Here is a 24,740-nt window from a genome sequence, read left to right on the forward strand (position 1 = left end):
AGTGACTTCAGGGTGCCCCCAGACAAGTCTTCCTGAGATTTTTGCGGGGACCTGTTTCACATAAGGGGCCTGCCTTGGTAGTTCGGCCTGCGAGGACTGTGGGTCTTGGCAGAAAGAGAAGGCTCTGTTATTTTTTCTGCCGAGGCCATGTGAACAGGGCAGACCGTGTGCATAGTTTCCATGGCATAATCTGACTATAAAGCCCTGTGTGTCTGTGGGGGAGGGACGAGGAGGGGCCCTCAGTCAGAACTGGGCACTGGCCCAGGAGGCACATTCTCTCCCGATTCCTGCAGGGTCCTGAGCCGTGAGGCGGAGAGGGCCGTGCCTGGCTGGCTGGAGCTTCTGGAAGCTCATTTGGTCACTGACTGTGGTGAGGGTGTTGGCTCTTCCAGACGTGAGGTAGAGGAAAGATAATCTCCCAAGAACTGGGCCGGGTCGGGGCTCAGGCAGAACACGAGATGTGGACTCACAAGGAGGCAAAGCAAGCGGAGGCAGGCGAAGGAGGCCCCCTGTCTGCACCTGGCCGCCAGCCCCACCTGCAAACAGAAGCTCCCCGCAGGCTGCCTGGGGCCCAGCCCCAGGAGGAAATGGAACAGGATCATTTGCCTAGAGCAATTCCAAGAAGGTTCCCTGAACACATTTCGCTGCTGGAGAAAAGATGTCTCTAAGAGAGAGAGGCCACTCTGCAGGCCCCTGAAAACTAGGGCTTTTCAGACAGAAGTCAGGGGTGCAGAGCACAGGCTGACGTTAATTAAGCAGTTAGAGGTACCAGGCTCCGTGCTAAGCGTTTGGCATTTCTGATCTCATTTGGGACAATATAAGATTAACAATCATTATGATAACTGATAGTTCTTGAGTGCCCACCAAGGGACCAGACATCAGCTCATTTAATCCTCACAAACCCCCTGTCTATGGGGTGAGGGAAACTGTGGACCATCTGTAATTTTGCCCCAAGTCACTCAGCCAGGAAATGTCGCAGTTGGGATTTGAACCCAGACACTCCGACCCCACACCCCCTGCTCTTAAACACTGAGGGTCCTGACAGACATTCTGGATGGGACGTTGGTTTTGTGAGGCTCCTCCCAGGGCCTTCGAAAGGATCCCTCAGCTCTGAAAGATCAGTTTGTCCGAAAGCTCCGGCTTCCCCTCTCTATCCCTGCTCTTTGGGTCTCGAAGCCCGGAGTCTCAAAGGCTCCCTGTCCTGGGAGAGTGGCTGTCCCTTCGCCTCCTCCGGGTTTGTTGTGACGTGCAGGGTGGCAGCCCCCGCCACGGAGGTTGCCCAAGACAATCCTGCCTTTCTGAGGGGCGCACGGTGCCTCCAGTCTCACGGCACAGCCGGCACTCACAGTGGCCTCTGTGTCTGCCAGGGCAGAAAGGCACATTATTGCTGTCAGTCGGGTGACTCGGGCTCGGCTGGGGTGATGTTTGCAGTCTGCACATCCCCCACTCGGGGCCTCCCCAGGCCAGCAGACTGACCAGAGCTCGGCGGGGACGGGGTGCGGGCGCTCAGGCCTGGGGGTCCCTTCCTCTGGAGGCTCCTGCCATGCCTCCCACCTCCCACGTCAGACTTGCCCCCTCACCATCCGCCGCCTCCTGTGGGTCCTCCCCCAGACCCAGCGCACACACTCCTGAGCCTTGAGTGCTCTGATTTAAATTATTCCGGGAAGCACACAGCACTGAGCCTGACACAACAGGCCCTCCCCAAAGTGACTTTCTCTTCTGGTTTCTTTCTCTGGCTTCTCACATTTGGACTCTTTGCAGATTGGGGACAATTTTGTCATCAGGAATTTTGACCGAGACCCTGAAAACAAATGTGTTCTTAGTAGCACTAACAGCCACGGTTTACCGAATCCTCAGCATGTGCTGGGCACCGGGCCAAGCCCGTCTCCTCACGACGGCCTTGGGAGGGCTGTGCTCATTCTAGTCCCACGTGAAGTGTAAGAACCAGAGGCTGGGAGCTCTTGAGGGGCTTGCCTGAGGTGGCAGAGCCAATGAGTGGTACAGCTGAGAGTCAAACTCACTCCTGAGTTCAAGTTCACGTGTTTGACCCCTGTGTTATAGCATCCGTGTTAGTTTCCCAGGGCTGCCGTCATAAAGTACCACAAACTCGGTGGCCTAGAACAGGCACTTATTGTCTCACGGTTCTGGAGGCTGGAAGTCTGAGATCAAGGCATCGATAGGGTTGGTTCCTTCCGAGGGCTGTGAGGCAGAATCTGTTCCATGCCTCTCTCCCAGCTTCTGATGGTTTGCTGGCAATCTTTGGTGCTACTTGGCTTGTAGCTGCATCACCCCGACGTCTGCCTTCATCTTCATGTGGTGGCCTTCCTGTGTGCATGTCTCTGTGTCCATATTTCCCCTTACTGTTAAGACACCAGCTGTGTTAGATTTGGGCCTGCCCTAATGACCTCATTTTAATTTGATCATCCGCAAAGACCTCATTTCCAAATAAAGGCACATTCACAGGTACTGGGGATTAGGATTTCAATATCTTTTGGGGAGGGCACAATTCAACCTGTAACAGCGCCCTTCCTGGCACAGGAGCCTGGTGACCCAGGCTTTCTCAGGAGCATTAAGAGGAGGTGATGCTTCCCTCAGGTCCAAGGGCAAGGTGAGCCTCCTTCCAGGACCCCTTTCACTTGCTTACACAGTGTATACACACACACACACACAGAGATGGCAATTGTCAGGACGGAGGCTGGATTGCCACATCAACATCTAGACCCCACGGAGATAGTGGCACAGCTGGCCAAGGCGAGGCATGGAGGGTGCCAGGTGCCCCAGTGGGATGGATAGGAAACAGCCAGCCGTGCAGGCACTCAGCCCCCAGAGCAGGCAGTGTGTATGAGGCCACACCAGATCTGTTCTTAAAATATCCCACATTTTGAACCCTCATACACTTCTGGTGGGAATGCAAACTGGTGCATCCACTATGGAAAACAGTGTGGAGATTTCTCAAAACAATTAAAAACAGAAATATCATACGATTCCGCTATCCCACTGCTGGGTAGTTATCCAAAGAATTTGACATCAACAATCCAAAGAGATTTATGCACCCCTGTGTTCACTGCAGCATTATTCACAATAGCCAAGACATGGAAGCAACCCAAGTGCCCTTCTATGGATGGAGAGATAAAGAAGATGTGGTATATATATACAATGGAATACTACTCAGCCATAAAAAAGACGAAACTGTCTCATTTGCAACCACATGGATGGACCCTGAAGGTATGATGTTAAGCCTCATAAAATAAGCTAGACAGAGAAAGACAAATACTGCATGATTTCACTCATATGTGGAAGATAAACAAACACATGGACAAAGAGAATAGATTAGTGGTTACCAGAGGGGAAGGGGATGGAGGGTGGGCAAAAGGGGTATAGGGGCACATATGTATGGTGATGGCTAAAATCTAGACTATTGGTGGTGGGCACGGTGCAGTCTATACAGAAACTAGTAAATAATAATGTACAGCTGAAATTATAAAGTGTTATAAACCATTATGATCTCAATAAAATAATTGGAAAAAACCCAAAAAACATCCCCCACTTCCTCTCCTATCCCTCTACCCTCCCAGATTCATCTCCCCCTTCCCTTAGCCTCGAGCTCTCCCTCTCCTCCAAGTCGGGCAGAGGCAGGGGGCCTGTCTCTGCAGCACTAGCATTTGGCGCAAGAGTGATTATTTACGGAGCATCGAGGGCAGAGGGAGGCAGCTTGCCAGTTGTGACATGAACTCTTCCATCTGTACCTCCAGCTACACCCAAATTTTCCCTCCTAGTTAGTTACCACTCCTGCTGGGTCTCAATTAACCAGCCCCTACTCATCTGGTGTAGGTGGGACCAGGGGAGACCTCAGCTGGGGGTAAGAATGTTGCTCCCTGGGCCCCTGGCATGAGGGGTTCTGGCCGTGAGGTCTCTTGGACCCCAGGCACGGTGGTGCTCTTCCAGCCCACTGGGCCTTCTCTCCCAGCTCCTCCCCTCAGCTCCACCCCAGGTCTGCCCCAGCCTCCACCCACTTCCTCCTCCCACTTCCAGTGGAGGCTCCTGGTTAACTTTCTGTCTCCTTGGCCTCTCGCCAGACTCCATGGTTGGTTTCCTCCATGTCAGACCTCCCAGGCCTTAGTGCACACACTCATACATGCTTTACATAATTACACACATGCTCACACACACTTGCACATGCTCACACATGTTCACAGTTGCATATCCACGCATGCTCACACACACATTCACACATTCACACACAACTACACACACTTACATAGCCACACACCCACACATGCTCACACACATTCACATACAGTCACACACCCACAAATGCTCACACACACTTTCACATACAACACACACATTACATAGCCACATAGGCTCACACACGTTCACACAGTCACACACAATCACACACTCACATATGCTCACTTGCTCACTTGCTCTCACACAGGCTTGCACGCTCATACATGTGCATACATTCACATATGCCCACACACTCACACACACCTGTACATACTCTCTCACGCACATGTTCATACACATTCACACTTACAAATAAATGGCAAGCAATAGGATATATTGGAGTATGTGAGGAAGCCATTTGGTGCACACCTAATTAGGCCTGACTTTGTTTTTCCAAAAGGGCCTGATGTGGCAGTTGAGCACGCATTGTATATCTGCTTTAAGTATTTCCTATGTCCCAAAGACAAGAACAAATGGCGTTAGGATAAGGATGCAACTTCCCCCACATTGGCATTTCCTTAAGGATAAGCATTTCTCCCGAGTCTGGAACTGACTGCTGTGCTCACCTGTGACCATCCCACTGGAGACAACAGACCGCTTCCTGCTGTGTCCACCAAGACAGCAGACCTGCTACCTGCTGTGTGAATAGCTGGGCTGACAGAGCAGTCTTGTGACTGCTGTAAAAAGGGCATTTCAATCACGTGTGAAACATGCTCTTTGAGGGTATGCAACCACTCTATACACCCCACTTCTTTGGTGCCCTTCTTTCCTTGGGGAAGGAAGGCCCTGGGCTATATGATCCTCACATCTGGCTCAGAATAAACTCACCCCAAATTTTCATGTATAGATTGATTATGGAGTATTTTCATTGACAACACACACACTCACATACACACAGCCTCACACACGCTCCCAGGACCTCCCTGCTTGGGGCTTGTCTGTGCCTGAGCAGGGGCTTCCTTGAGTTGGCTCCTTAGTGGCTGTTTATAAATGAGTCTCCTGGGATAAAGCACCCATGGGTCTTGCTGGTAGAAAGAAAACTCAGGTAGAAAGAGGGGTTCATCCCTCAGATCAAACATAGAAGCCTGCAGACTTAAGTCCCAGCTCCACCATTTTGTGGATGTGTGAGCTGAGACACTTGCCTTATTTCTCCGAGTCTCAATTTTCTTGTTTGGAAAATGGGGTAATGTTACTCATTTCACAGAGTTGTGCCAAAACCAAAAAATGAATTTGAAAGATATAGCTTGGCATAAAAGAGACATTTGTTATTATTTATTTCAAAATTCTATTGTAGTTACATTTTAAAATAAGTAACCATCACGTGGTTCAAAAGGCAGAAAAGGGCACGTAGTAAAGTCTCCCCAAGCTGCTCCCAAACAACATACTTCCGGCCCACAGCCACGACCACTGGTCTGCACCTTAGTTTCCTCGCTTAACAGCATATCTAGGAGAATGTTCCATATCAGAACATAAAGGGCTTCCTCACTATTTTATGGCTGCATTGAATTCCATTATATGGAAGTACCATCGTTTATTTAACCCATTCTCAGGGGATGGGACATTTAGATTGTTTCCAATCTTTTGCTATTTCAAACAAAGCCGCAGTGAAAAATCTTGTACAGACATCATTTCACCCACAGGTGAATAAATACTGTAAATATTGTAAAATGGGCACCAAAAGCCACTTTTTCTGGCCCATGGGTCCCCCCTCCTCTTTCACCGGCACTCAGTTTTACAACCAAGAAGTGTGATGGGCAATACTCCACACACCGGAGGACACTGGGTTTTCCCAGTGCCATAAACCAACCCCAAAGACCCTTGATTTGGCTGAAGAGACAACCCTTTCCTTTTGACTCTTAGTATTTCAGTTGGATTCATTCCATGTGTAACAAGCTAACACTACCAGGATGTGGGAGGACAGTAAGGAATAAGTTATAGATCTGCTGAGAAGGGTATTTGCAAGCCAAAGAGCCAAGAGCGCCTGCATTTGCCTATTGCTTCATTTAGTCAGCACATCTTCACCGGACACACGCAACCCACCACTCACTGTGCTGGGGATGAGATAAGGCAGGGCAGGCTCTGCTGTCACGGAGCCTGTAGTCATATGGTGGAGACAAACACAAGGCAAATAATTCACAGATGATATGAGACATGACGGAAAAGCAGGGAGTGGAAAGAACATTCCTCAGCTTAGGTCAACCCCAGAATTCAGAGACAGGCAGGGGCCCCCCCTTGACTCTTCTTTTCTGAAGCCCCTTCAGGTTTTCCCTAGAGCCTTCCCAGAGTCTCAGCCTTCTTCCCTGGTTATCCTTCTAACTGTCACACCATTTCCCTCAGGGCTCTGAGTAGGCAGGGGCTGTGGGCTAGGTTGGGTGGGTAGATGTTGTCCCTGAGGCTGGAAGCACATGACACCTCAGGCCTCTCCAATGCTGCCCAGGAGCAGCCTCACTGGCCTTGGAGAACGGCTTTGGTCACTGGCGAGAGTGGGAGCTAGAAAGTGAAGAAACCTTGGCTGTCACCCACTCCCCTTCCCAGGAGGGCTGGCCAGGCCTCTGTGGCTGCTTGGGGCCTCTGCTTATCAGGGCCAAAGCCGGCTCACCCGTCCTGAAACACAGGAAACCAGTGATCTGATAAAACTGGGTTCCTCCTTGGTGTCAGCCACTTAATGTGGTGGCCCTCCCAGGACTATTTGCATGTTAGATGATACCACATTGAGGGCTTTGCTCAATGCAAAGGAGTGAATTGCTAATTATAGAGGCCAACCAGGCCTGCTGGTGGGAAGATTTTATTTGGGAGGATCATAGGGGACCTTCCGGTATTGACAACAGTTTACCTCAGTTAGGATGATGTTCTCCATAATCTCTGCCCTGATTTTATTGTTGTTTTAACTGTGAGGAATCTGTAGAAATGAAATGTTTTCTTAAACATGAAAGCCCCTCATATTCACCAAACACGCCTTCTGAAAGGGCATCTCTGTTGTGATCATGAAGCACCACGGAGCAGGAAACGCAGTGTTGCCACACTGAGGGAACCACACCCACAAAGTCACATTATGTAAGCATGGTGGGTTGGTTTTCAACTTCTAGAATCAATCTATTGTGAAAGGGAGAGATTAAATTAGATGTTATCCACCAGAATGACATAAATGGAGAAGTAAAACTGACAGAAATTTGGAGGTAGAAGGGGACATCTTGGTGGAAAGACAGGTAAGGGTCCTAATTAACTCATTTTCCTGGGCAAGGAGGCTATTGAAAATGATCCTAACCAGATCAAGCAAGTTTTAAGGACATTGTTTAAAGTGACAAAGATAACCAATAGAATAACTGAAAAGTGTAATGACTAAAAATGAGAGGATTGGGGAGGCAGAAGGGGCTTGGGTTAGCGAGCTGAATCCTTGTTTCTTAGGAAGGAGTCAGAGATGTCCGAAGCTGGTAAATAAACACGTAGCAGTGAATTACTTAGTGTTGCAGTGATGACCATCTAAAAGCAGAAAGGGGTAGAGCTGGTTCTCTGGAAAGGAGGGCCAGAGTCAGGCAGGGCACTGTTGCTTTTCTCTGTAATCCCTGTTGTATCACATTTAAATTATGGACGGGTTATATTTTCACAAAACTTACAAGAAATTCTTTCTCGGTTTTCCACATTCTCTATAATGGGCATATAGGATAGTGATAATATATGATAAAAGGAGACATGAAAAGCTTAATTTATTTATTAAAAATTTTTAAATTGTGGTAAAAACATATGACAAAGTTTACCATCCTAACCATTTTTCAGTTTCCAGTTCAGTAAGGTTGACTACATTCACAGTGTTGTGCAACGGATCTCTACAAATTTTCATCTTGTGAAACTGAAAGTCTGTGATTATTGAACAACTTCCCATTTCCCCCTCCCCCAGCCCCTGGCAACCACTATTCTACTTTCTGTTTCTGTAAATTTGACTACTTTAGATACCTTATAGAAGTGGAATCATATAATATTTGGCTTATTTCACTTAGCACAATATCCTCAAGTTTCATCCACGTTGTAGTATGTGACAAGATTTCCTTCCTTTTTAAGGCTGAATAATATTCCACTGTATATCTATGTCACATTTTCTTTACCCATTCATCTGTGGATAGACACTTGAGTCGCTTCCACCTCTTGACTACTGCAAATAATGCTGCAGTGAATACGGGTGTGCAAGCTTAATTTGTTTTTAAAAAACAAGACCCCAAATAGATGCAGAAACTATGGTCAGAGAAGGCCCAGAACTTAAGTCCCTTCTGGACCAGAGCAAGCCCAGGGCATGACCTCTTGGGCTCCTCCCTTCAATCTCCTGACAGCTGGAGAGTTTGTCAAGGCCCAACCTGTTGGGATGGTCTGGAAGCTGGAGGAAGCATGATACGGAGTCATGGAATAGTGTGGAAGGTGCACTGAAAGAAGCCAAGTTGGCATCAGCCTGGCACATGGTCCTCTTTGCCATCCATCTTCCTCCACCGTATTTCCCACTGTCAGTGTTCTCCTAGCTCTGCCCATATCTACCCAGTGCCCTGGTCTGGCATCTGGTGCCAGGGAACAGCTGTGATCTGAGTGCAAAGGCATTTGACTATCTTACTTTCTCACAAGCTCACTTTTTTCCTTTAGGCTTGGGCCTGTGCCTCGGTGTTAATTTGCAGGGCTGGTTTAGGTCTCTCGTGGGTTATCAGGACCTGTTCACCTAGTCCCTGCCTGTCCTGATAGAGCAGATCTCTTTCTAGGCTGGAGGCTGTGGGTGGAGCCGTGTCACTCCTACGGGCTAGCTTGGATGGTTTCCCATTGTGTTAGGTGACAGATTGTTCTTGGACAGGAAATTATTTAAGTTCAGCTTTTCCTCTGATGATCTGGGAAGCACTCAGTCAACACATGTGGAACTGAAATCCTGCAGAGACCTGGCCATTAACAGATGTGTGAGCTGGGTCCTCAGGCACAGCGTGAGATACTTTCCACAGTGGGAGAAGAGTGTGGGATGTGGGGTCTCCAAAACCATGGGGGGCAGGGGAGGGTGTTCCCTATGGGGCTATCGGGAGGCATGAAGTTATTTCCTTCCTCACTGGACTGTGGCTTTGGGGCCACCTGGTAGCCTCAGATGACCTTTTGTGAGGTCTTTTTCAGAGGTGGTGGCTCTCAGAGAGAGAGGCTAGGTGACAGTTGCCAGAGTTCAGGCAGCTGATGTCCGTATCTGGGAAGGAGGTTGACACCAGGGTCTTCCCCATTTCCCATTCTACACCATCTGCCTTTTCTGACGTAGATGGTTGATTGGGAAGTTCCGTTCCAATTTATCCTGCCTTTTCCCTTCCAAGCCTTGCAGGTGGGTAGAGGAAGGATGTCCTCTAAGGCTTAGTGTCTAATACATAGCCACTAACCACATGTGGCTATTGAAATTTCTATTAGGTAGAATTAAAAATTCAGTTCGTCAGTTGCACTGGCCACATTGCAAGTGCTCGATAGCCACATGTGCATTGGCTATCGTAAGGGACATTGCAGATACCGAACACCTTCATCATCACAGGAAGGTCTGTGGGACAGCACTGCTCTGAGCCTCCTCTCTTTTCTCCTCTATGCTTCCTATCTGGAGTGATTGGAAGTTGCTGCTCCTTTAGGCGGGGGCCCCCAGAGTGTGCTGCCTATTGAGAATTCAAGCAGGGCGGAAAGGCCTTCAGTCCTCATCAATACTGAGTCCACGGCAGCCTCAGGCTCTGAAATCTTGCTCTTCCTGAGAGTGACACCTATAGCTCTGAAGCTGCCACTTAAGTGGGTTCTGGCCTGCAACAGGAATTCTGTTCTGTTCACTAGCAAATCTATTTCATGAATTTTCCAGGGTGTGAGGATACACTGGCCTAACCCAGTCTTCTGGTCTGGGTCCCTTTCCTAAAACGCCACATCTCCTTGGGTGTTTATCCAGTTGCTAACCCTGCTTTAGTGTCCTGTGTTAGATAGCTGTTGTCCTTATGCAAGCTCTCTCAGCAATTAAACATTTATTGCCCTGTGAAAAGAGTCTGGCCATTAGGGCTGGGAGGAGGTGGGGACATGTATTTATCTGGGAAGTCTGTAATACGGGATGAAGTTTTCCAGAATAATGCAGCACAGCCTTTCCTTCTTCCCTAGATCAGTCCAAGGCTGCCCTTTTAGTCTTTTGGGTCCACCGCACAGCACCAGGTATTCCCCACACGACAGCCAACTTTGGGGCTGCATCAGAGAAACCTACTTTGTCAGGGATCCCGACAAGGGGCCAAGAAGACAGCTAGGGGGGAAACGTCCTCTTTTTCCACTGGGGTTGGTAAGCTCAGAGAACACGAATCTAGGGTTGTCAGCTGCTGGCTTCCTTGCCTCACAAGGAGAGCAGGGAGGTAATGTGGATCTCAGTGAAGCAGGAAAAGGAGAGAGAACAGAGCCCTGCAGTCTTATTAGAGGCCGCTGTGCCTTAGTACTGTGAAAGCTAATGGACCTCCAGACCCAGACCTTCCAGTTATGAGACAATTAAAGCCTTTTCTGCTTTAGTTTGTATTCAGTCTTTGTCACTTGCAACCAAAGAATCCTAACTACTACAGAGTCATCAGGTCTGAATAGTTGGGAGGAAGAAGACTCTGCTTGAAGACCAACTTCAGGTCCTTGCCAAGATACCTGCATGGAATGACCGGACTGAAATAACAAATGATCCAGAGGTGGTCACACACAGACCAGTCGTGATGTAGCTTTGCCTTCCCAGCACCGTCTTCTGCTCTTGACATTTCCTCTCCCCTTCAGCTCCCCCAAATCCTCCCTACCTCTCAAGACCGTGTTAGAATCCACCTGCTCCAAGAAGCCGTCTCTGAGCATCCAGCCTCTATCCTCTGGCTGCTAGTACCAATTATAATTACCACAGAATTGTGAACTATCTTATAGCGATGTCTGCTTTCACTGTCTAGAATGGGTCTTTAAAGATTTTGTTGTTACGTGTTTAGAGTTTGTCACCTTCTTCCACCTGGTTAAAGTCAGAGATGGGGTCTGATGCTTTTGTGTCCCTGACAGGAGCCAGCATAATGCCTGGCACATATCAGATCCTCAGTGAATGTTTATGGATTAGAAACTTGTGGAGGGGCCAGCCCCGTGACTGAGTGGTTAAGTTCTCATGCTCTGATTCGGCAACCAGGGTTTTGCAGGTTCGGATCCTGGGTGCAGACATGGCACCGCTTATCAGGCCACGCTGAGGTGGCGTCTCACATAGCACAACCAGAGGGACTTACAACTAGAATATACAACCTTGTACTGGGGGGTTTTGGGGAAAAGAAGATTGGCAACAGATGTTAGCTCAGGTGCCAATCTTTAAAAAAAAAAAAAAAAGAAAGAAACTTGGGGAAACAAGTGTGAGAGCAACAGGAGTCCAGTCTGTATCCATGTAAGTGTCCAGGGTGAGTGGGTTACATCCTCCAGGAAAGCTGTCTGGTCTCTCACCAGAGGACTCTTTCACATCAGGGAGTGAGGATGGAGGAGGCAGAGGAGCAGAGGAGGAGAATGGAGAAGAGGTGAGAATGGAGATCCTTGCTTGATGGCTGAGACCTTCCAGGGAAGCTTCCTAGGTCACTGGTGTAGTGGAGAAGGGAAGTGATTCTGTGCCTCAGACATCTCTGAAACCCTGGGGAGGAGTGCAGACCAGGAGGGTGGGCATGTGGCACGGAAAGGCACAGGTCTGAATCCGCTCCTCTGTGGAAACGCCTTCAGAGCTGGCTCAGGAGACACGTAGGAGAAACTAGTGTCCTCACTCCACTGCTCATTCTGCATCCATTTTAATGCAGCTGGAAATTACATTTTCCACCAGACAATGGGTCCAAATGACATTTGGCTATTTCCCAAACATCCTACCCCAACCTTTAAAGACCAGGATTTGCCAATATTGAAGTTAACATATAATTTAAAGGCTTTTTGAGTGATGAGAAGATCTTTGACATAAGCACATACCCTGATTCTTTGAAAGCTGACACTATTTGAATAATGTGCATTCTGAGTCATTCATAAAAAGGGAATCTCTTTCCTCCCTCCAGGTGTGCTAATCACATTGGACAGCACAGAAAATACCACACAGTTAGGCCCTCACCTGTTCTCTCATTGTTTTCTGGCTCTTCTCTTTTTCATTTGCTTATGCATTTGCCTCCTGGGGCAATGCCATGTCTTATACTAAGAGTACGTCTCCCAGCAACCAGGACACTCAATGAGTGACGATTGGATGGACGGATAGATGGATGAATAAACACTCGGTAAATACCTACCCAAACAACAGCAAGAAAATTTGTACTAGTCAGGGTTCTCTCTCTCTCCCCATATATAAATATAATAAATATATCTATTTATTTAATATAAGCATATAAATATAATTAATATAAAATACATAAATATGTTAATATAAATATGTAAATATACATATATATGAAGAGATTTGTCATAAGGAATTGGCTCATTTGATTATGGAGGCTGAGAAGTCCCATGATCTGCTATCTGCAAGGTGGAGACCCAAGAAAGTCGGTGATATAGTTTGAAGGCCCGAGAGCCAGAGAGCCAACGTAGATTCCAGTCCGGGTGTGAAGGCCTGAGAACCAGGAATGCTGAGGGCAGGAGGAGATCAATGTCCTGGCTCACAGTCAGGCAGAGAGCAAATTCAACCTTCCTCCACCTTTTTATTCTATGCAGGCCCTCAATGGATTGAATGATGCCCACCCACACTGGAGAGGGCAGTCCACTTTACTCAGTCTGCCATTCAAATGCTAATCTCTTCTGGAAACATCCTCACATACACACCCAGAAATAATGTTTTACCACCTATCTGGGCATCTCTTAGCCCAGTCAAGTTGACACACAAAATTAACCACCACAAACCCTGACATTTACCAAGCATTTACTATATCCCAGGCATGTGCTAAGTACATTACTGATATAATCTCATTCTTAGAGATATACATGTGTGAGAATTACATAGAGGAAAAAATTCTCTTATTAGGTGACTTCTAGGGTCTCTTCCTGTTACAAGATTCTTTGACGTGATATGACATTAGGGAAACTAGGATATTGAGGTGGGGCTTGAGAACCTAACACCTAGAAGCAGAAATAAAAACAACATTATTGGTCACCTCCTTCTGTGGACTGAGAACTGTGCTAAGTGCCTTACAAATATTTTCTCACTAATTCCTGAATAACACCCTATGAGATAGGTACTACTAGACACTCCATTTTCAGATGAGGAAATGAAGGCACAGAGAGGTTAAGTAGCTTGCCTAAGAAACAGAGCTGGCATTCAGCTCTGTTGACTCCAAGTCTGTGCTTTTAACCACCAGGCTTCCAGAGGTACTGCAAAGCCCTTTACCATGGTCTGGATGCTGGAGAAGGTGCCTTTCCACGGGGCCATAGGGGTGCAGGTGAGCTGGAGAGGGAGGGAGAGGGAGAGCATTGTCATAGGAACAGAGAGATTTACTGCGAGGACGGGTGGCATGCAGGCCAGCTGGGGCTGAGGAGTGTTCTGGAAACAATTCCAGAGGGGTCTCTAACTCCCATTCCCTTCAGCAGCACTTGGTAAACCTCGGCTTCGCTCCCTCTGTCTCTTCCAGGGGCAGGCAGGACAGGATGTTCTCCGAGTTCCAGCAGCAGCACCATCCCTCAGAACGCGCAGCAGAGCCGTGATTAGGGCTGAAGCCTGGTTGTGGGGCAAAGGCCTCGCCTCACCTTTCACCGCCGTCTCGCTTGAGATGTCGCAAGTATTTAGAGACTTGCCTTTTCCCCCCCTCTCATCAGCTTTATAACCCTGAACACATTCTTATTTTTCTTCCCATCACTCAATTTATCAGCCCCTGGAACAAGTCTGTTACTCACCCGTGAGCCTAGAATGCTCTCTGGTGAATTGTAAGGCAGTTCACACTGGTTTGATTGGGCAGAACAGGGTGGTGGTGGTTCTTTTCTTGGGTTTAATTTGCTTAAGTTGTTCCCACCTCCTCTGCTCAGGTCTAGCGGCTCTTTGGGAGCTCTGGTGGGGTATTTCGGTAGCAGGATAAGAGTGGTTAAGAGCATAAGTTTAGGCTGCGAAGGGGGCCTGGGTACATGTCCCAGGTCTGCCATTAAGGGCCACATGACCAGGGACATGTGGCTTAACCTCTCTGAGCCTCAAAGTTCTCATCTGTAAAATGGGAAAGAACATTACCTGCCTCAAAGGATTGCTGGGAGGATGGAACGAGAATGCTTATGGAGCACTTAGCACTGCTCCAGGCACAAGGTTATCCCCATAATCTTCCCAGCAGGACAAGGACAACCACACGTCCAGGATAAGCGTATTGGGATCAGAGAATCAGGGATTATGAAGCCAGGCTTTTCTCCCTAGACAAGGGTGGAAGTGAAGAGGAAAGAGCTTGTTCTAGTTGAAAGATCCAGTCAGGGTTCCTTAAGGTGGTAAAAGCCAAGATTTTCAGGATTGAAAGAGACCCTGGAAATCCTCTGACTGAAAAGAAGGCAGCTCTGTAGCAGGAGAGTGAGAAAGAAGACGGGCCAGAGTGACCTCCACGAAGCACCACTTATGAAGGATTTGAGGTTTTGACGGGAGTGCCTGGCGGCTAAAAATAGGACAGGACTGTGTGGGCTCCGTGAGCCTGGTTGCCCTCAGGTGGAGAAAAAAAGTTACCCCGTCCATCAGAGGGTCAGTTCCTCCTTTCCCCCGGAGGAGATGCTGGAGACATAGGAAACTGGATGGACCAGGTCCTCGTTGCCGTAATCTAGTTATAACCAACCCATGTTTCCCGTATGGTCTGGCACAGAAACCAAAGGAAGGGTATGCAGAGCTGGGCCCCGCTGGTTCCTTGGCATGGCTGCTCTGTCCTCTGGGAAAGATGGAGAAACCAGGGCTGGGAACCCATAGGCCCCTAAGAAGAAAACATCAACAACCAAAATTACAGTTGGGAAGAACTGCCTCCATCTGCAAGTAACTGGGCAATTACCTCCTAATTAAGCTCTCATTAATCTGTTTTCTGAGGGTGATAGTACAGTACTTGGTAGGTGCACCCCACCCTGCTTGTCACTAAGGTGTTGAAGATTAAGCATTTCACATCAATCAAGGTGGAACTCTTCTATCTGATTAAATATAATAGTCTGATTTATTCCAACATCATGAGGTCTTAAAAGCCATGCCCTTTTATCTTTGGAGCACTGGGAGGGGTTGCAGGGTTTTCATTTTGAGTCCTGTGTTACAGGGAAGGAAGAGGAAGCACCAGGAGGGGAAAAGACACAAGGCAGAATTTAGACCAGTGTTTTTCAAAGTGTGGACTATGGATCTCTCTTGCATCTGAATCACGTGCCTATTAAAAATGCAGATTCCTGGGCCAGCCCTGATGGCCTAGCAGTTAAAAGTTTGGTGCACTCCACCTCAGCAGCCCAGGTTCAGTTCCTGGTCGCGGAACCATACCACTCATCTGTCAGTAGCCATGCTGTGGTGGTGGCTCACATAGAAGAATTAGGACTTACAACTAGAATATACAACTACGTACTGGGGCTTTGGGGAGGAAAAAAAAAGGGAGGAAGATTGGCAACAGACCTTAGCTCAGGATGGAACTTTCCCAGCAAAAAAATAAAAACAAATAAAAATGCAAATTCCTGGAGTCTGCTTCAGTCTTGAGTCTGAAACTTCCCACGTGATTCTTACAAACACCCAGGTCTGAAAATCTCAGGGAGAAGCAGAAAGTCTTCAGGGATTTTAAAGACACTGATAAAGGAAGTACACAGACAACTCAAAACACCATTTCAGCCAATCATTTCTAAACCCATCCCAGAAAATCTTTCACTTTAGCATTTAGCCTAGGTAAAGCTTGACCATTCCCCTGGTTACACTTCATCCATCTACAGGTGGTGATGCAAATAGAAAAACGTCTGGCCCTTTTGGGCCAGAAGGTCAGAGAAGGAGGAGCATGTTTGTGTATAAACCAACCTCTAGATCACCAAAGGCTGATGTCTTGGTTCTAACTCCCTGGGCTCAGGTGTTGCAAATGCTGACTTAGGGCCCCCTTATCTACTGATAACAAAGGTGAACAGAAGTGATCTCCAGAAATGGTTCACACACAGCTCCCAGGTTCTTGAAAAACCACAAGTGATTGGCAAATGTTTCTACTGTAGACACTAATTCAAACAAACAGCTCATTTCCTTCAAGAGCTGTGGCTGCGAGCCTGGACCGAGCAAGGAGGGGGAAGTCTTCCTCTCCCTTCCCCACACCTTCTTCCTCTTTCTGATGTCAGACTTTTCTGACGCGGAGTCTGGACTGGGGGAAAGAAGCTACTGATAAAGAAGGGGGACCCCCCTTCCCCTGCCCAGGCCACTGTCCTCTCAGAGTTAGTTACAGACCTTCCATTTTACTCATTTCAGGAAGCCTGGGGGCCACAAGGCTCTGAATCACTGTCTTGTAAGGCATTGTATTACACTGAGCTTCATTCAGCATGCTCCAGGGAAATGCAGAGTTGGGTCTTGCCCACCAAAGATTCTAACAGGATTCTGAAAGATTCTGATTAGAGGCAGCCTGCGTAACTCCAGAACAGGTGAAAGTGGCTCACACTTTTTTTTAAATAACAGATTATTGAGATATATTTCACATACCACATAATTCACCCATTTAAAGTATACAAGTCAATGGTTTTTTTAGTATTTCAATACTTTTAGTATTTGTACCATGCCTAAAAGAAACCCTGAACCTGTTAGCAATCACTCCCCATTTCCTCCAAACCCCTTCGTCCCCCAGCTCTAAGGCAACCACTAATCTACTTTCTGTTTATATAGATTTGCCTATTCTGGACAGTTCACACAAATGGAATTATACATATGCGGTCCTTCGTGACTGGCTTCTTTCACTTAACACAATCTTTTCAAAGTTCATCTATGTTGTAGCGTGAATCAGTACTTCATTCCCTTTTTATGACTGAACAATATTCCATGGTATGAATATACATTTTGTCTATCCATTCATCAGCTGATGGACATTTGGATTGTTTATACCTTTTGGCTATTATGAATAATGCTGCTGTGAACATTCAGCTACAAGGTTTTGTGTGGACAGACATTTTCATTCCTCTTGGGTATATATCTAGGAGTGGAATTGCTGGGTCACATGGTAACTCTACGTTTAACCTTTTGAGGACCTGCCACTTTTTCCAAAGTGGTTGCACCATTCTACATTCACCAGCAGTGTACAAGAGTTCTAATTTCTCCACATCCTCGTTAACACTTAGTATTATATGTTTATGATTTTACCCATCCTAATGAGTATGAAGATATATTTCACTTTTTTTGATTTGCATTTCCACGGTGGCTAATGATGTTGAGTATCTTTTCATGTGCTTGTTGGCTATTTGTATATCTTCTTTGGAGAAATATCTACTTAGAGCCTTTGCCCGTTTTTAAGTTGGGTTATTTACCTTTTCATTATTGCGCTATAGGAGTTCTTTACATATTTTAGATCAAGTCTCTTATAGATGTGTGATTCGCAAAAATTTTCTTCCCTTCTTTGGGTTGTCTTTTCAGTTTCTTGATGTCCTTTGAGGCATAAAAGTTTTAAATTTTGATGATGTACAATTTATCTGTTTTTTCTTTTGTTGCTTGTGGCTTACAATTTGAGAAACATTGCTAAAATGCCACTTGAAACTCTAGAAGCTTTGAGACCACAAAGTTTGTAGGTCGTCTTTGACAGGGATTTCCTCCAAGTTTGGGATTTCATTCCCCATCCCAGCCAGCCCTGGCTCCTTCTCCGGGCTGCAAGCATAGAGGCCGGGGGCCCTTCACCATGTTGACATCTCCTCCCTTTCCTGAGGTCTACCACAATAGAGCAGCTGAAATGACAGTTTGGAAATGTCCTTTATTGTGAAAACTCAATGGCCTTTGTCTCTGGGATTTGAAATTTTGATGCAAATGTTGGCAGCGAAGAGTTAGGAAGGAGGAGGGGAAGGACTGGGAGAAGAAACCCTGCCATTGATTTCCATGGTGAGTCATTCCGACTCTGTGTTGTCTCGGTTTTCTCACCCATAAAATGGGGGAGAATACCTCCATCTCCCCAGCTCAGTGCGGGTACTGTGAGGATGAATTCATCTGTATTGGTTAGAACACTTTGAGATCTTGGATTAAAGGCATTACCGGGGCACAGGGTATTATTATAACAATAAATGATTTAAGAGCAGGGAAGGTGAGGCCACTAAAGCAAGAATCCACAGGGGCAGGAAGAAAAGAGGCTCTGAGCTGTGAAGAGGCTGTGGGTCCTAGAGCGCCTGGGCCCAGACAGAGGTGTGGAGTCTTAGACGTGAGAGGGTGTGATTTCTCACAAACTGTTTGGGTTATCTCACCTGAATTCGCCATGGCTTTACTGAGTGCATCCTGTGACTTCTGCCCTAAGGAAAGATGGCGATCTTTATTGGAAATAAGCTATATAGATTAAAACAATTAGAAACAACGCCAGACATTATAATCAAGTGTTGAACTAAATATAACAAGTGTCAAAAAGAAAACAGAATAGGTGGTGAAGAGCAGCGTTCCCGTTACAAATCCCAGGTCTACCACACACTAGCTGTGCCTCAGTTTCTTTCTTCTGTGACTGCAATCGTTCCTATAAAGGGCTTAGAATAATGGCTGGCACATAGTAAGCACTCAGCAGTTGGCTGGATCTGGGATCTTGTCAGGCTCTGCTTTTGCTGGTTATGTAATCTTGGCTAAGTTGCTAGATCGGTGCCGGTGCCATCCTCAGTTATTCTTTCTGTAAAATAGGGATAAGGACACTTACTAGCTTAGAAGGTGGCTGTGAGAATGGAGGGAAACAATATTTGTAAATGGCATAGCACAGGCCGTGCAAACAGTCAGCGTTCACTAAGGAGGTATAATTACCGTCACGAGCACCGTTACCAGCGCTGGCGGAGGACTGAGGGGTGTGCTCCACAACGGCTTAGTGAAGTCAGCGGCCGCCTTTGGAAGCTGGAGTTGGAGGTAGTCAGGAAGGACTGATAGATGCAGTGATCTATCAGAGGAGGCGGGATCAAAGAAAGGCGGAAGCCCGAGGATGGACTGCCCTCGAGACGGCAGGAAGGGACTGGGGCTTCTCGCTTTTTCCTCCAGTCCGCAGCCTGGCCGGCTGTACCTGGGAGCGCAGAGGCTGTTCACCTCCGACCCCCTTCCGCAATCGCGGCTGGGACCTTCCCTGTCGGCGGGAGCAGGGCTGGAGCAGACCCTCCCCGCTGAGGAATGTGGGTCCCGCTTCCTGGGCCGCCAGGCAAGCGCCTACCTCTTCCCCCGCAGTCTGGAGCGAGCAGACCCGCTGTCTTCACCCCACCCTCCGCTGGGATCCTGTTTCAAAGTCACCTGAAAGCCATTTCCTCCCGCGCCCGCCCCGCCCCTCCCCTCCCCTCCACTCCCAGTAAATCACCTGGAGCTTGCGTTTGCCTGGAGCAGTCTTTTTGTTTTTTGTTTTTAAGGAGAACTCTGTGAGCTGTTTGCCAGACACACTTGTCTACACCCGGATATCAAATATACCCAGTGGTTCTGATACCACTGTCCCATTCCTTCTCCCTAGGAGCTGGCGATAACGCCTGACCAATGGAGCCTCTTTCTGGGTCCCATCCTGGGCTGCTCTCCTCCTGCCTTGTGCTGGGACAGCATCTTTCTTTCATGGCCTTTATTGATGAATTATTTCTGGTTTAAAAAATTATGTTCTTGCTCAAAATCCAGCCTGTCCTTATGAACGTCCCTGTCCCCTCCCCCCTACTTTCCAGGTGTGTACCTTTCCACGCCCGTATGATTACAAACAGACATAAAAACAAAGAGGTTATCTGTCTTCGTTTTACAAAAATGTGGTTTTCTAGTACACAGGTTTCCCATCTTGCTTTTTCCCACCTAACAGTCTCTCGGTGGAGCTCCCTTCAAGTTATCGGCTTCAATCTCTTGTCAGCTTCTTTGAGGTTTGGATTTATATTCGTAAAGGGTCACGGGGACCGAGTTTCGCTGAGGAATTCAAGACGTGCCCTTCTGGCTCAGAAGAGCAGAGGTGACCCGCTCTGGGAGGATCAGGATCCCCAGATGCAACTCCATCTAATGACTCACTTGAAAGCCCCCTTTCCTGTCTCTACGATGGGGGAGCTTTTGGTTGTCGGGTGCCCTCTCGGGAGGCGGTGATATCAGGTCTGTCACACCAGGTGACCTCCACCACGTGCGTCTTTGTATCTCAGAGCGTCTGGGCTGCCCGGGAGCGGCGCGCGTCGGGCAGGACCCACGGCGCGGGCCGCGCGCTCGCCCCACCTGCGGGCGCGCATCACCAGCCGCACGCGGGCCCCGCCGCCGCAGCCACCGCCGCCGCCGCACCCCGGGCTCGGGCCTGCAGCGCCGCGAAGTTTCCCGGGGCCCCGGCGGAGCCAGTCGCCGGATTCCAGCGCGGACCCGAGTCTCCACCCACTGGAAAAATTCCTGGTCCGCCCCTCCCGCCCTCCTCCCCTCGCGCCGGCTCCGGCCTGGCTCCTCCTTCCTGCCCCGCGCTGGGGTCCCCGGGGGCCGCGCGCGCAGCTGGCCGCGTCCCTGGCCGCCGAGGGGCTGGCCGTGGGCGGGCGCGGCCGGCAGCCTCAGCCCCTTCCGAGAGCGACTTTCAAACTCGCGCCCGCGTCGCCGCGGCACCTGGGCAGCCTCGCGTTCTGCGTGCCCGACCCGCCAGGGCGGCGACCGCTCGGTGAGTGTCCCTCGGTTCTCCCCTCTCCCTCCGCCAGTGCAACCGGCGAGGTGGGGGGTGCCCGGATCCCTCCGAGGCCCCCACCCTCCCGGGGCACCCGCCCCAGCCCTCTGCGGGGTGAGGACTCGGGGCGGCCGAGGCGGGCCAGGGCTGCGCGGGCTCCTCCAGGGCGACCCTTCCCGCAGAGGGCTGGGGCGCGGGAGGCTTGTGAAGGAGAAGTTTTCTGTCCTTTCGCCCCCACCCCGGAAACAAAAGGAGCCAGCGCGCCGGGTGGCTCCGGGAGACTCACTTTGAAACCGGGAAGGCCGCGAGGTGCGCCCACCCGCTCCCGCTGCGCGCTCGGTTGCCCGCGGGCTGGTCGCAGCCTCGGACTGTGGGCCTGGGCAGGGTGGACTCTTCTGGGGAAGGACCCGAGCCTCTGGTCCCGGGAGCCCAAGAGGAGCCCGCAGCCTGTTCCGGGTTGGTGCCACACGGCGCTCGGTCTTGGGAATCTCAGCTCCTGTGCTGGAGGGAGTAGAGTGGGTGCCGGAAATGGGGTGTCGGGGAGCCGAAAGCGCAGAGATCACTGGCTGCCACAGTGCACCTCGACCTCGCCCACTCCTGAAATCGGTTTGGTTAATTTGCTCCCCATCTTCAGCCCTTTGGTTTGGAAAGCCAGGATAAGGCATGTAAACTTGAAATTTTCAAGACGTTTTTAGGTAGCAACTTTTATTCTTTGGAGCTGCTTTTGGAAACAAAAGAAAGAACGGAGTGGGAAATGTAATGGTGGGAGGCTGGAGAGGTGTGGCCTGGCGGAGGGCGGTGTTAGTGGCCGCCTGAAGAGTTTCATCCTTGAGGTCACTCGCTAAGCTGTTGTCAGGTGAAGGGACCTGTCCTCTGGTCTGGGGCCCCCAGGAGGGACCCAGACTGCATCACCCTACAGGGAACCCTGGACTGGGGCTTGTCAGAGTCTCTCCTGTCCTGTCTCTGCATGCAGCCCAGTCACACCCACCTTGCTCGAGAAATAATAAGCTGGGAGAGTAATGACAGCCCGGAGCGGGCTCCCACTGAGAACGTCACCTGCCTCGCTTCAGGAAAATGCCTTTCCAGCCCCCCCTGCCTGGCCTGGGAGTGGAATCCTGAGTGATTTAGGTGGGAATGACTTCACCCCAGCTATTCCCTGCAGAAAACCTCGGGAGTGAGAATAAAAAGGTGTACCCCTTCTGTTTGTTACTCGCCCCTTCCCTGGGCTCCGGGGACGCCTCAACTCCTCCTTCTGTGCCTGCTGTTCACACTCGTGCTGCCCCCACTCCCTTCCAACTCCTCGGCTCCCTGGGCATCTTGCTCTGGGAAGGGGCAGGGAGTTGGCATGGCGTAAACCAAGTCCTAGAAGCAGAGAGAGTGGATTGTTTAAGAGCTGTTTTGGGGGGCTTTTCTACTGCCTTTTATTAGAAGTGGCATCAGGGAGAGTGGGAAGAGCACTGGTCTGGGAGTCCAGCACAGCATTTTTGCCTGGGTTTTAGTCCTGGCTCTGCTGCATGGCCTCAAAGGTTGATAGAGTCGCTGGGCTGGAAGGCACCTGAGATTAGCCTACTCCTTTTACACATGAAGGCAGCAGAGCCCGAGATGTGAGGGGATTGAGCTTGGTCCCCGTAGGCCAAATAGGGACCAGAACTCAGACTTCCTGGCTCTGTCTAATCCATGCTTTTCCCCTAATCACCTGGGCAAGTCACGGATCTTTTCTGATTCAGTTTCCTCTCGAAGTAAAGTGGAGTACTTGCCTGCCCTTTCTCATAGAGGCTGTGGTTAAGGACTGTGGGGAAAGTGCTCCATAAACTCTTAGACAAAATAAAGGGCTCACTGTGGCTGAGAGTGGCTCTCAAGAGCTTTACGATTTACTGGATATGTCCCACGTGTGCCATAAGGACATAATAGATACCAGGAGCCAATGGTGGAAGTCTACACCCCTGGCCTGTAATATCTCAGCTCCTGAGTAAACATTTGCCTTACCAAATCCCCAGCTATCCCAGGGTCACTGTGTTTACACTGGGGGAGGCCAAAGGCCGTGGTGTGAGGGATGACCAGGGCTGAGGGGAGAAGGGACTGTGTTCCAGATGTGTGGCTTGCCCCTTCACCTCCACCTGCCCTCTCAGACCCTTGTGAAAGCTCTGGCGCTGACCTTGGAGAGTTGATTGTGAAGCTATCGAGAGCCATTCTCTGTTGTGTTGGAGATTGAGGGCACTCTGGTGTTGGGAGGGTGTTGCTTTTGCAGCTGCACTGAGGACTGTCTTCAGCTCCTCATTTGTCTCCCTCCCCCATCCCAGGCCGCTGCTCCGGCTCTGTCCCGCCTCTCTGGCCAGCTGCGTGTCCAAAGGCCTTTGTCCCAGGGCTGTAAGCCCGCCCTGCTTCCCTGGCAGGAGCCCTCAAGCTGGGACCTGGAAGCTGGAAATCACTACTGCCAGCAGGAAGGATCCTCATTTCCAGAGGCCCCCGACTTGCCCCGGCCAGATTCTCTCACTGACTTTTCTTATCTCTTCTTGCTTCCCCTGAATGGATGGATCATCTTTGTTTTCTTCCTACACACTTGCCTCTTAGTTCTATTTTAAAGTATTCATTCATTCATTCAACAGTTATTTATTTGGCACTTACTGTATATGAATAGAGCTGGCCAGATGCAGGGGCACAGCATATGCAAAATATATAGCCATCATGGACCTCATGGAGCTGACTTCTAGTGGGGAAGTGGACAATAAGCAAGACGGATAATTGGAATAGAAAACATGTTAGTCATAAGCAGAAAAATATGATGGGGAAGGTGGATGTGAATTGTCTTAGAAGGGGTGAGATGGCGTTTAGATGGGGTGGCCTGGGAAGTGTCTCCAGGAAAGGACCATTGAGGTCATGCCTGGAGGAGGTATTTCCCTTCATCTCTGATATCCCTTTCTTGAAACACAGTTCAAGCAACACACTGTGGCCTTGAGGAGCTGGGTTTGCAGTTGGACGCACCTGGGTTCAGATCCCAGCCTGACAGCTTGCTAACCCTGTGGTGCTCAACTCCTTTGAGCCTGTGTTTCTCACCTGTAAAATGGAGTTAGTCATCATACCTACCACATATGGTATTGTGAGAATGAACAATGAGATAACATATATTAAGTGCTTAGCAAAGCCCACAGAGATGTTCAATAAATGATCCTCTTTTATTGTTTCTCTAACCAAGTTCTGCAGGGGTGCCTCAAGATATTTAATGGCTTTGCTAAGGACTCTAGATGAAAGCTTTTCATTTCATTAGGCAGGAGTGGAGAATTAGAGGGAGATGAAAATAGAAACTCTGGTTCATGCAGACTTTCTAGTTAGTAAGACTTTCTCTCCTACCCCAGATTTCTGATGGTTGAGGATGCAGGGCGCCCAGGTGTGTGCTGCTTCCCCTGGGGGGGACAGGGTGAGCTGGGGGCAGCCTTGACCCTCCCTTGCTCTGGAATTCCCCCTGCTTCTTAACCAGCCCTGATGAATCACACCTTCATCCCTGGCCTCTCCACTCTGCCTCACAGCTGGAAGGCTCTCCGCCCCTCCCCCAGTGTCCTGTAGAGAAGTTATGCTCCCAAGGGGGATGAAGAGGTGGGGAAAATGAGGGAGGGGCTCGAGAGAGCTGGGCAGATGGTGAGTGGAGGTGTTCTAGGAGGCCTGCAGAGGTGGTGAGAGGATTCTGATGGAGGCTCAGAGGCAGCCCTGGAAGAAGCTGCAGTGGACCAGAATTTAGAGTAGTAGAATGCACAGACACTAAGAGATCTCCGGGTCTGGCTGGACTTGGACTGCTCAGCTCTGCGCTGCTTC

General features: G+C 49.3%; 1 protein-coding gene and 1 long non-coding RNA gene across 12 annotated transcripts in view; one reads left to right on the forward strand and one right to left on the reverse strand.

The window, feature by feature from the left end:
* Positions 1-24,740, forward strand: part of PLEKHG3 (pleckstrin homology and RhoGEF domain containing G3) — a 62,217-nt gene that overhangs the window by 1,021 nt on the left and 36,456 nt on the right. For 3 of the 10 annotated variants that reach the window (XM_023627915.2, XM_070249554.1, XM_070249558.1), the window contains exons 1-2: positions 7,310-7,436; positions 13,821-13,967. In XM_023627915.2, the coding sequence (XP_023483683.1) occupies positions 13,959-13,967 (9 nt within the window). In that variant the 5' untranslated portion in view covers positions 7,310-7,436; positions 13,821-13,958. Of the gene's footprint in view, positions 1-3,070; positions 3,226-7,309; positions 7,437-13,550; positions 13,632-13,820; positions 13,968-20,246; positions 20,931-24,740 lie in introns of those variants that run through there. The other 7 variants (XM_070249555.1, XM_070249559.1, XM_070249548.1 and 4 more) reach the window with 6 other exon arrangements.
* Positions 18,070-21,665, reverse strand: LOC111770307 (uncharacterized). Of its 2 annotated transcripts, none has more exons than XR_002803481.2 (2): positions 21,220-21,665; positions 18,070-18,977 (listed from the first exon to the last, which is right to left on the reverse strand). It is a non-coding gene; the product is annotated as an uncharacterized lncRNA (long non-coding RNA). The 2 variants fall into 2 exon arrangements; XR_011432029.1 differs by lacking the exon at positions 21,220-21,665 and adding an exon at positions 19,106-20,259 and having other exon boundaries at positions 18,668-18,977.

This window comes from Equus caballus, chromosome 24, assembly GCF_041296265.1.
Source record: "Equus caballus isolate H_3958 breed thoroughbred chromosome 24, TB-T2T, whole genome shotgun sequence".
NCBI lineage: Eukaryota > Metazoa > Chordata > Mammalia > Perissodactyla > Equidae > Equus > Equus caballus.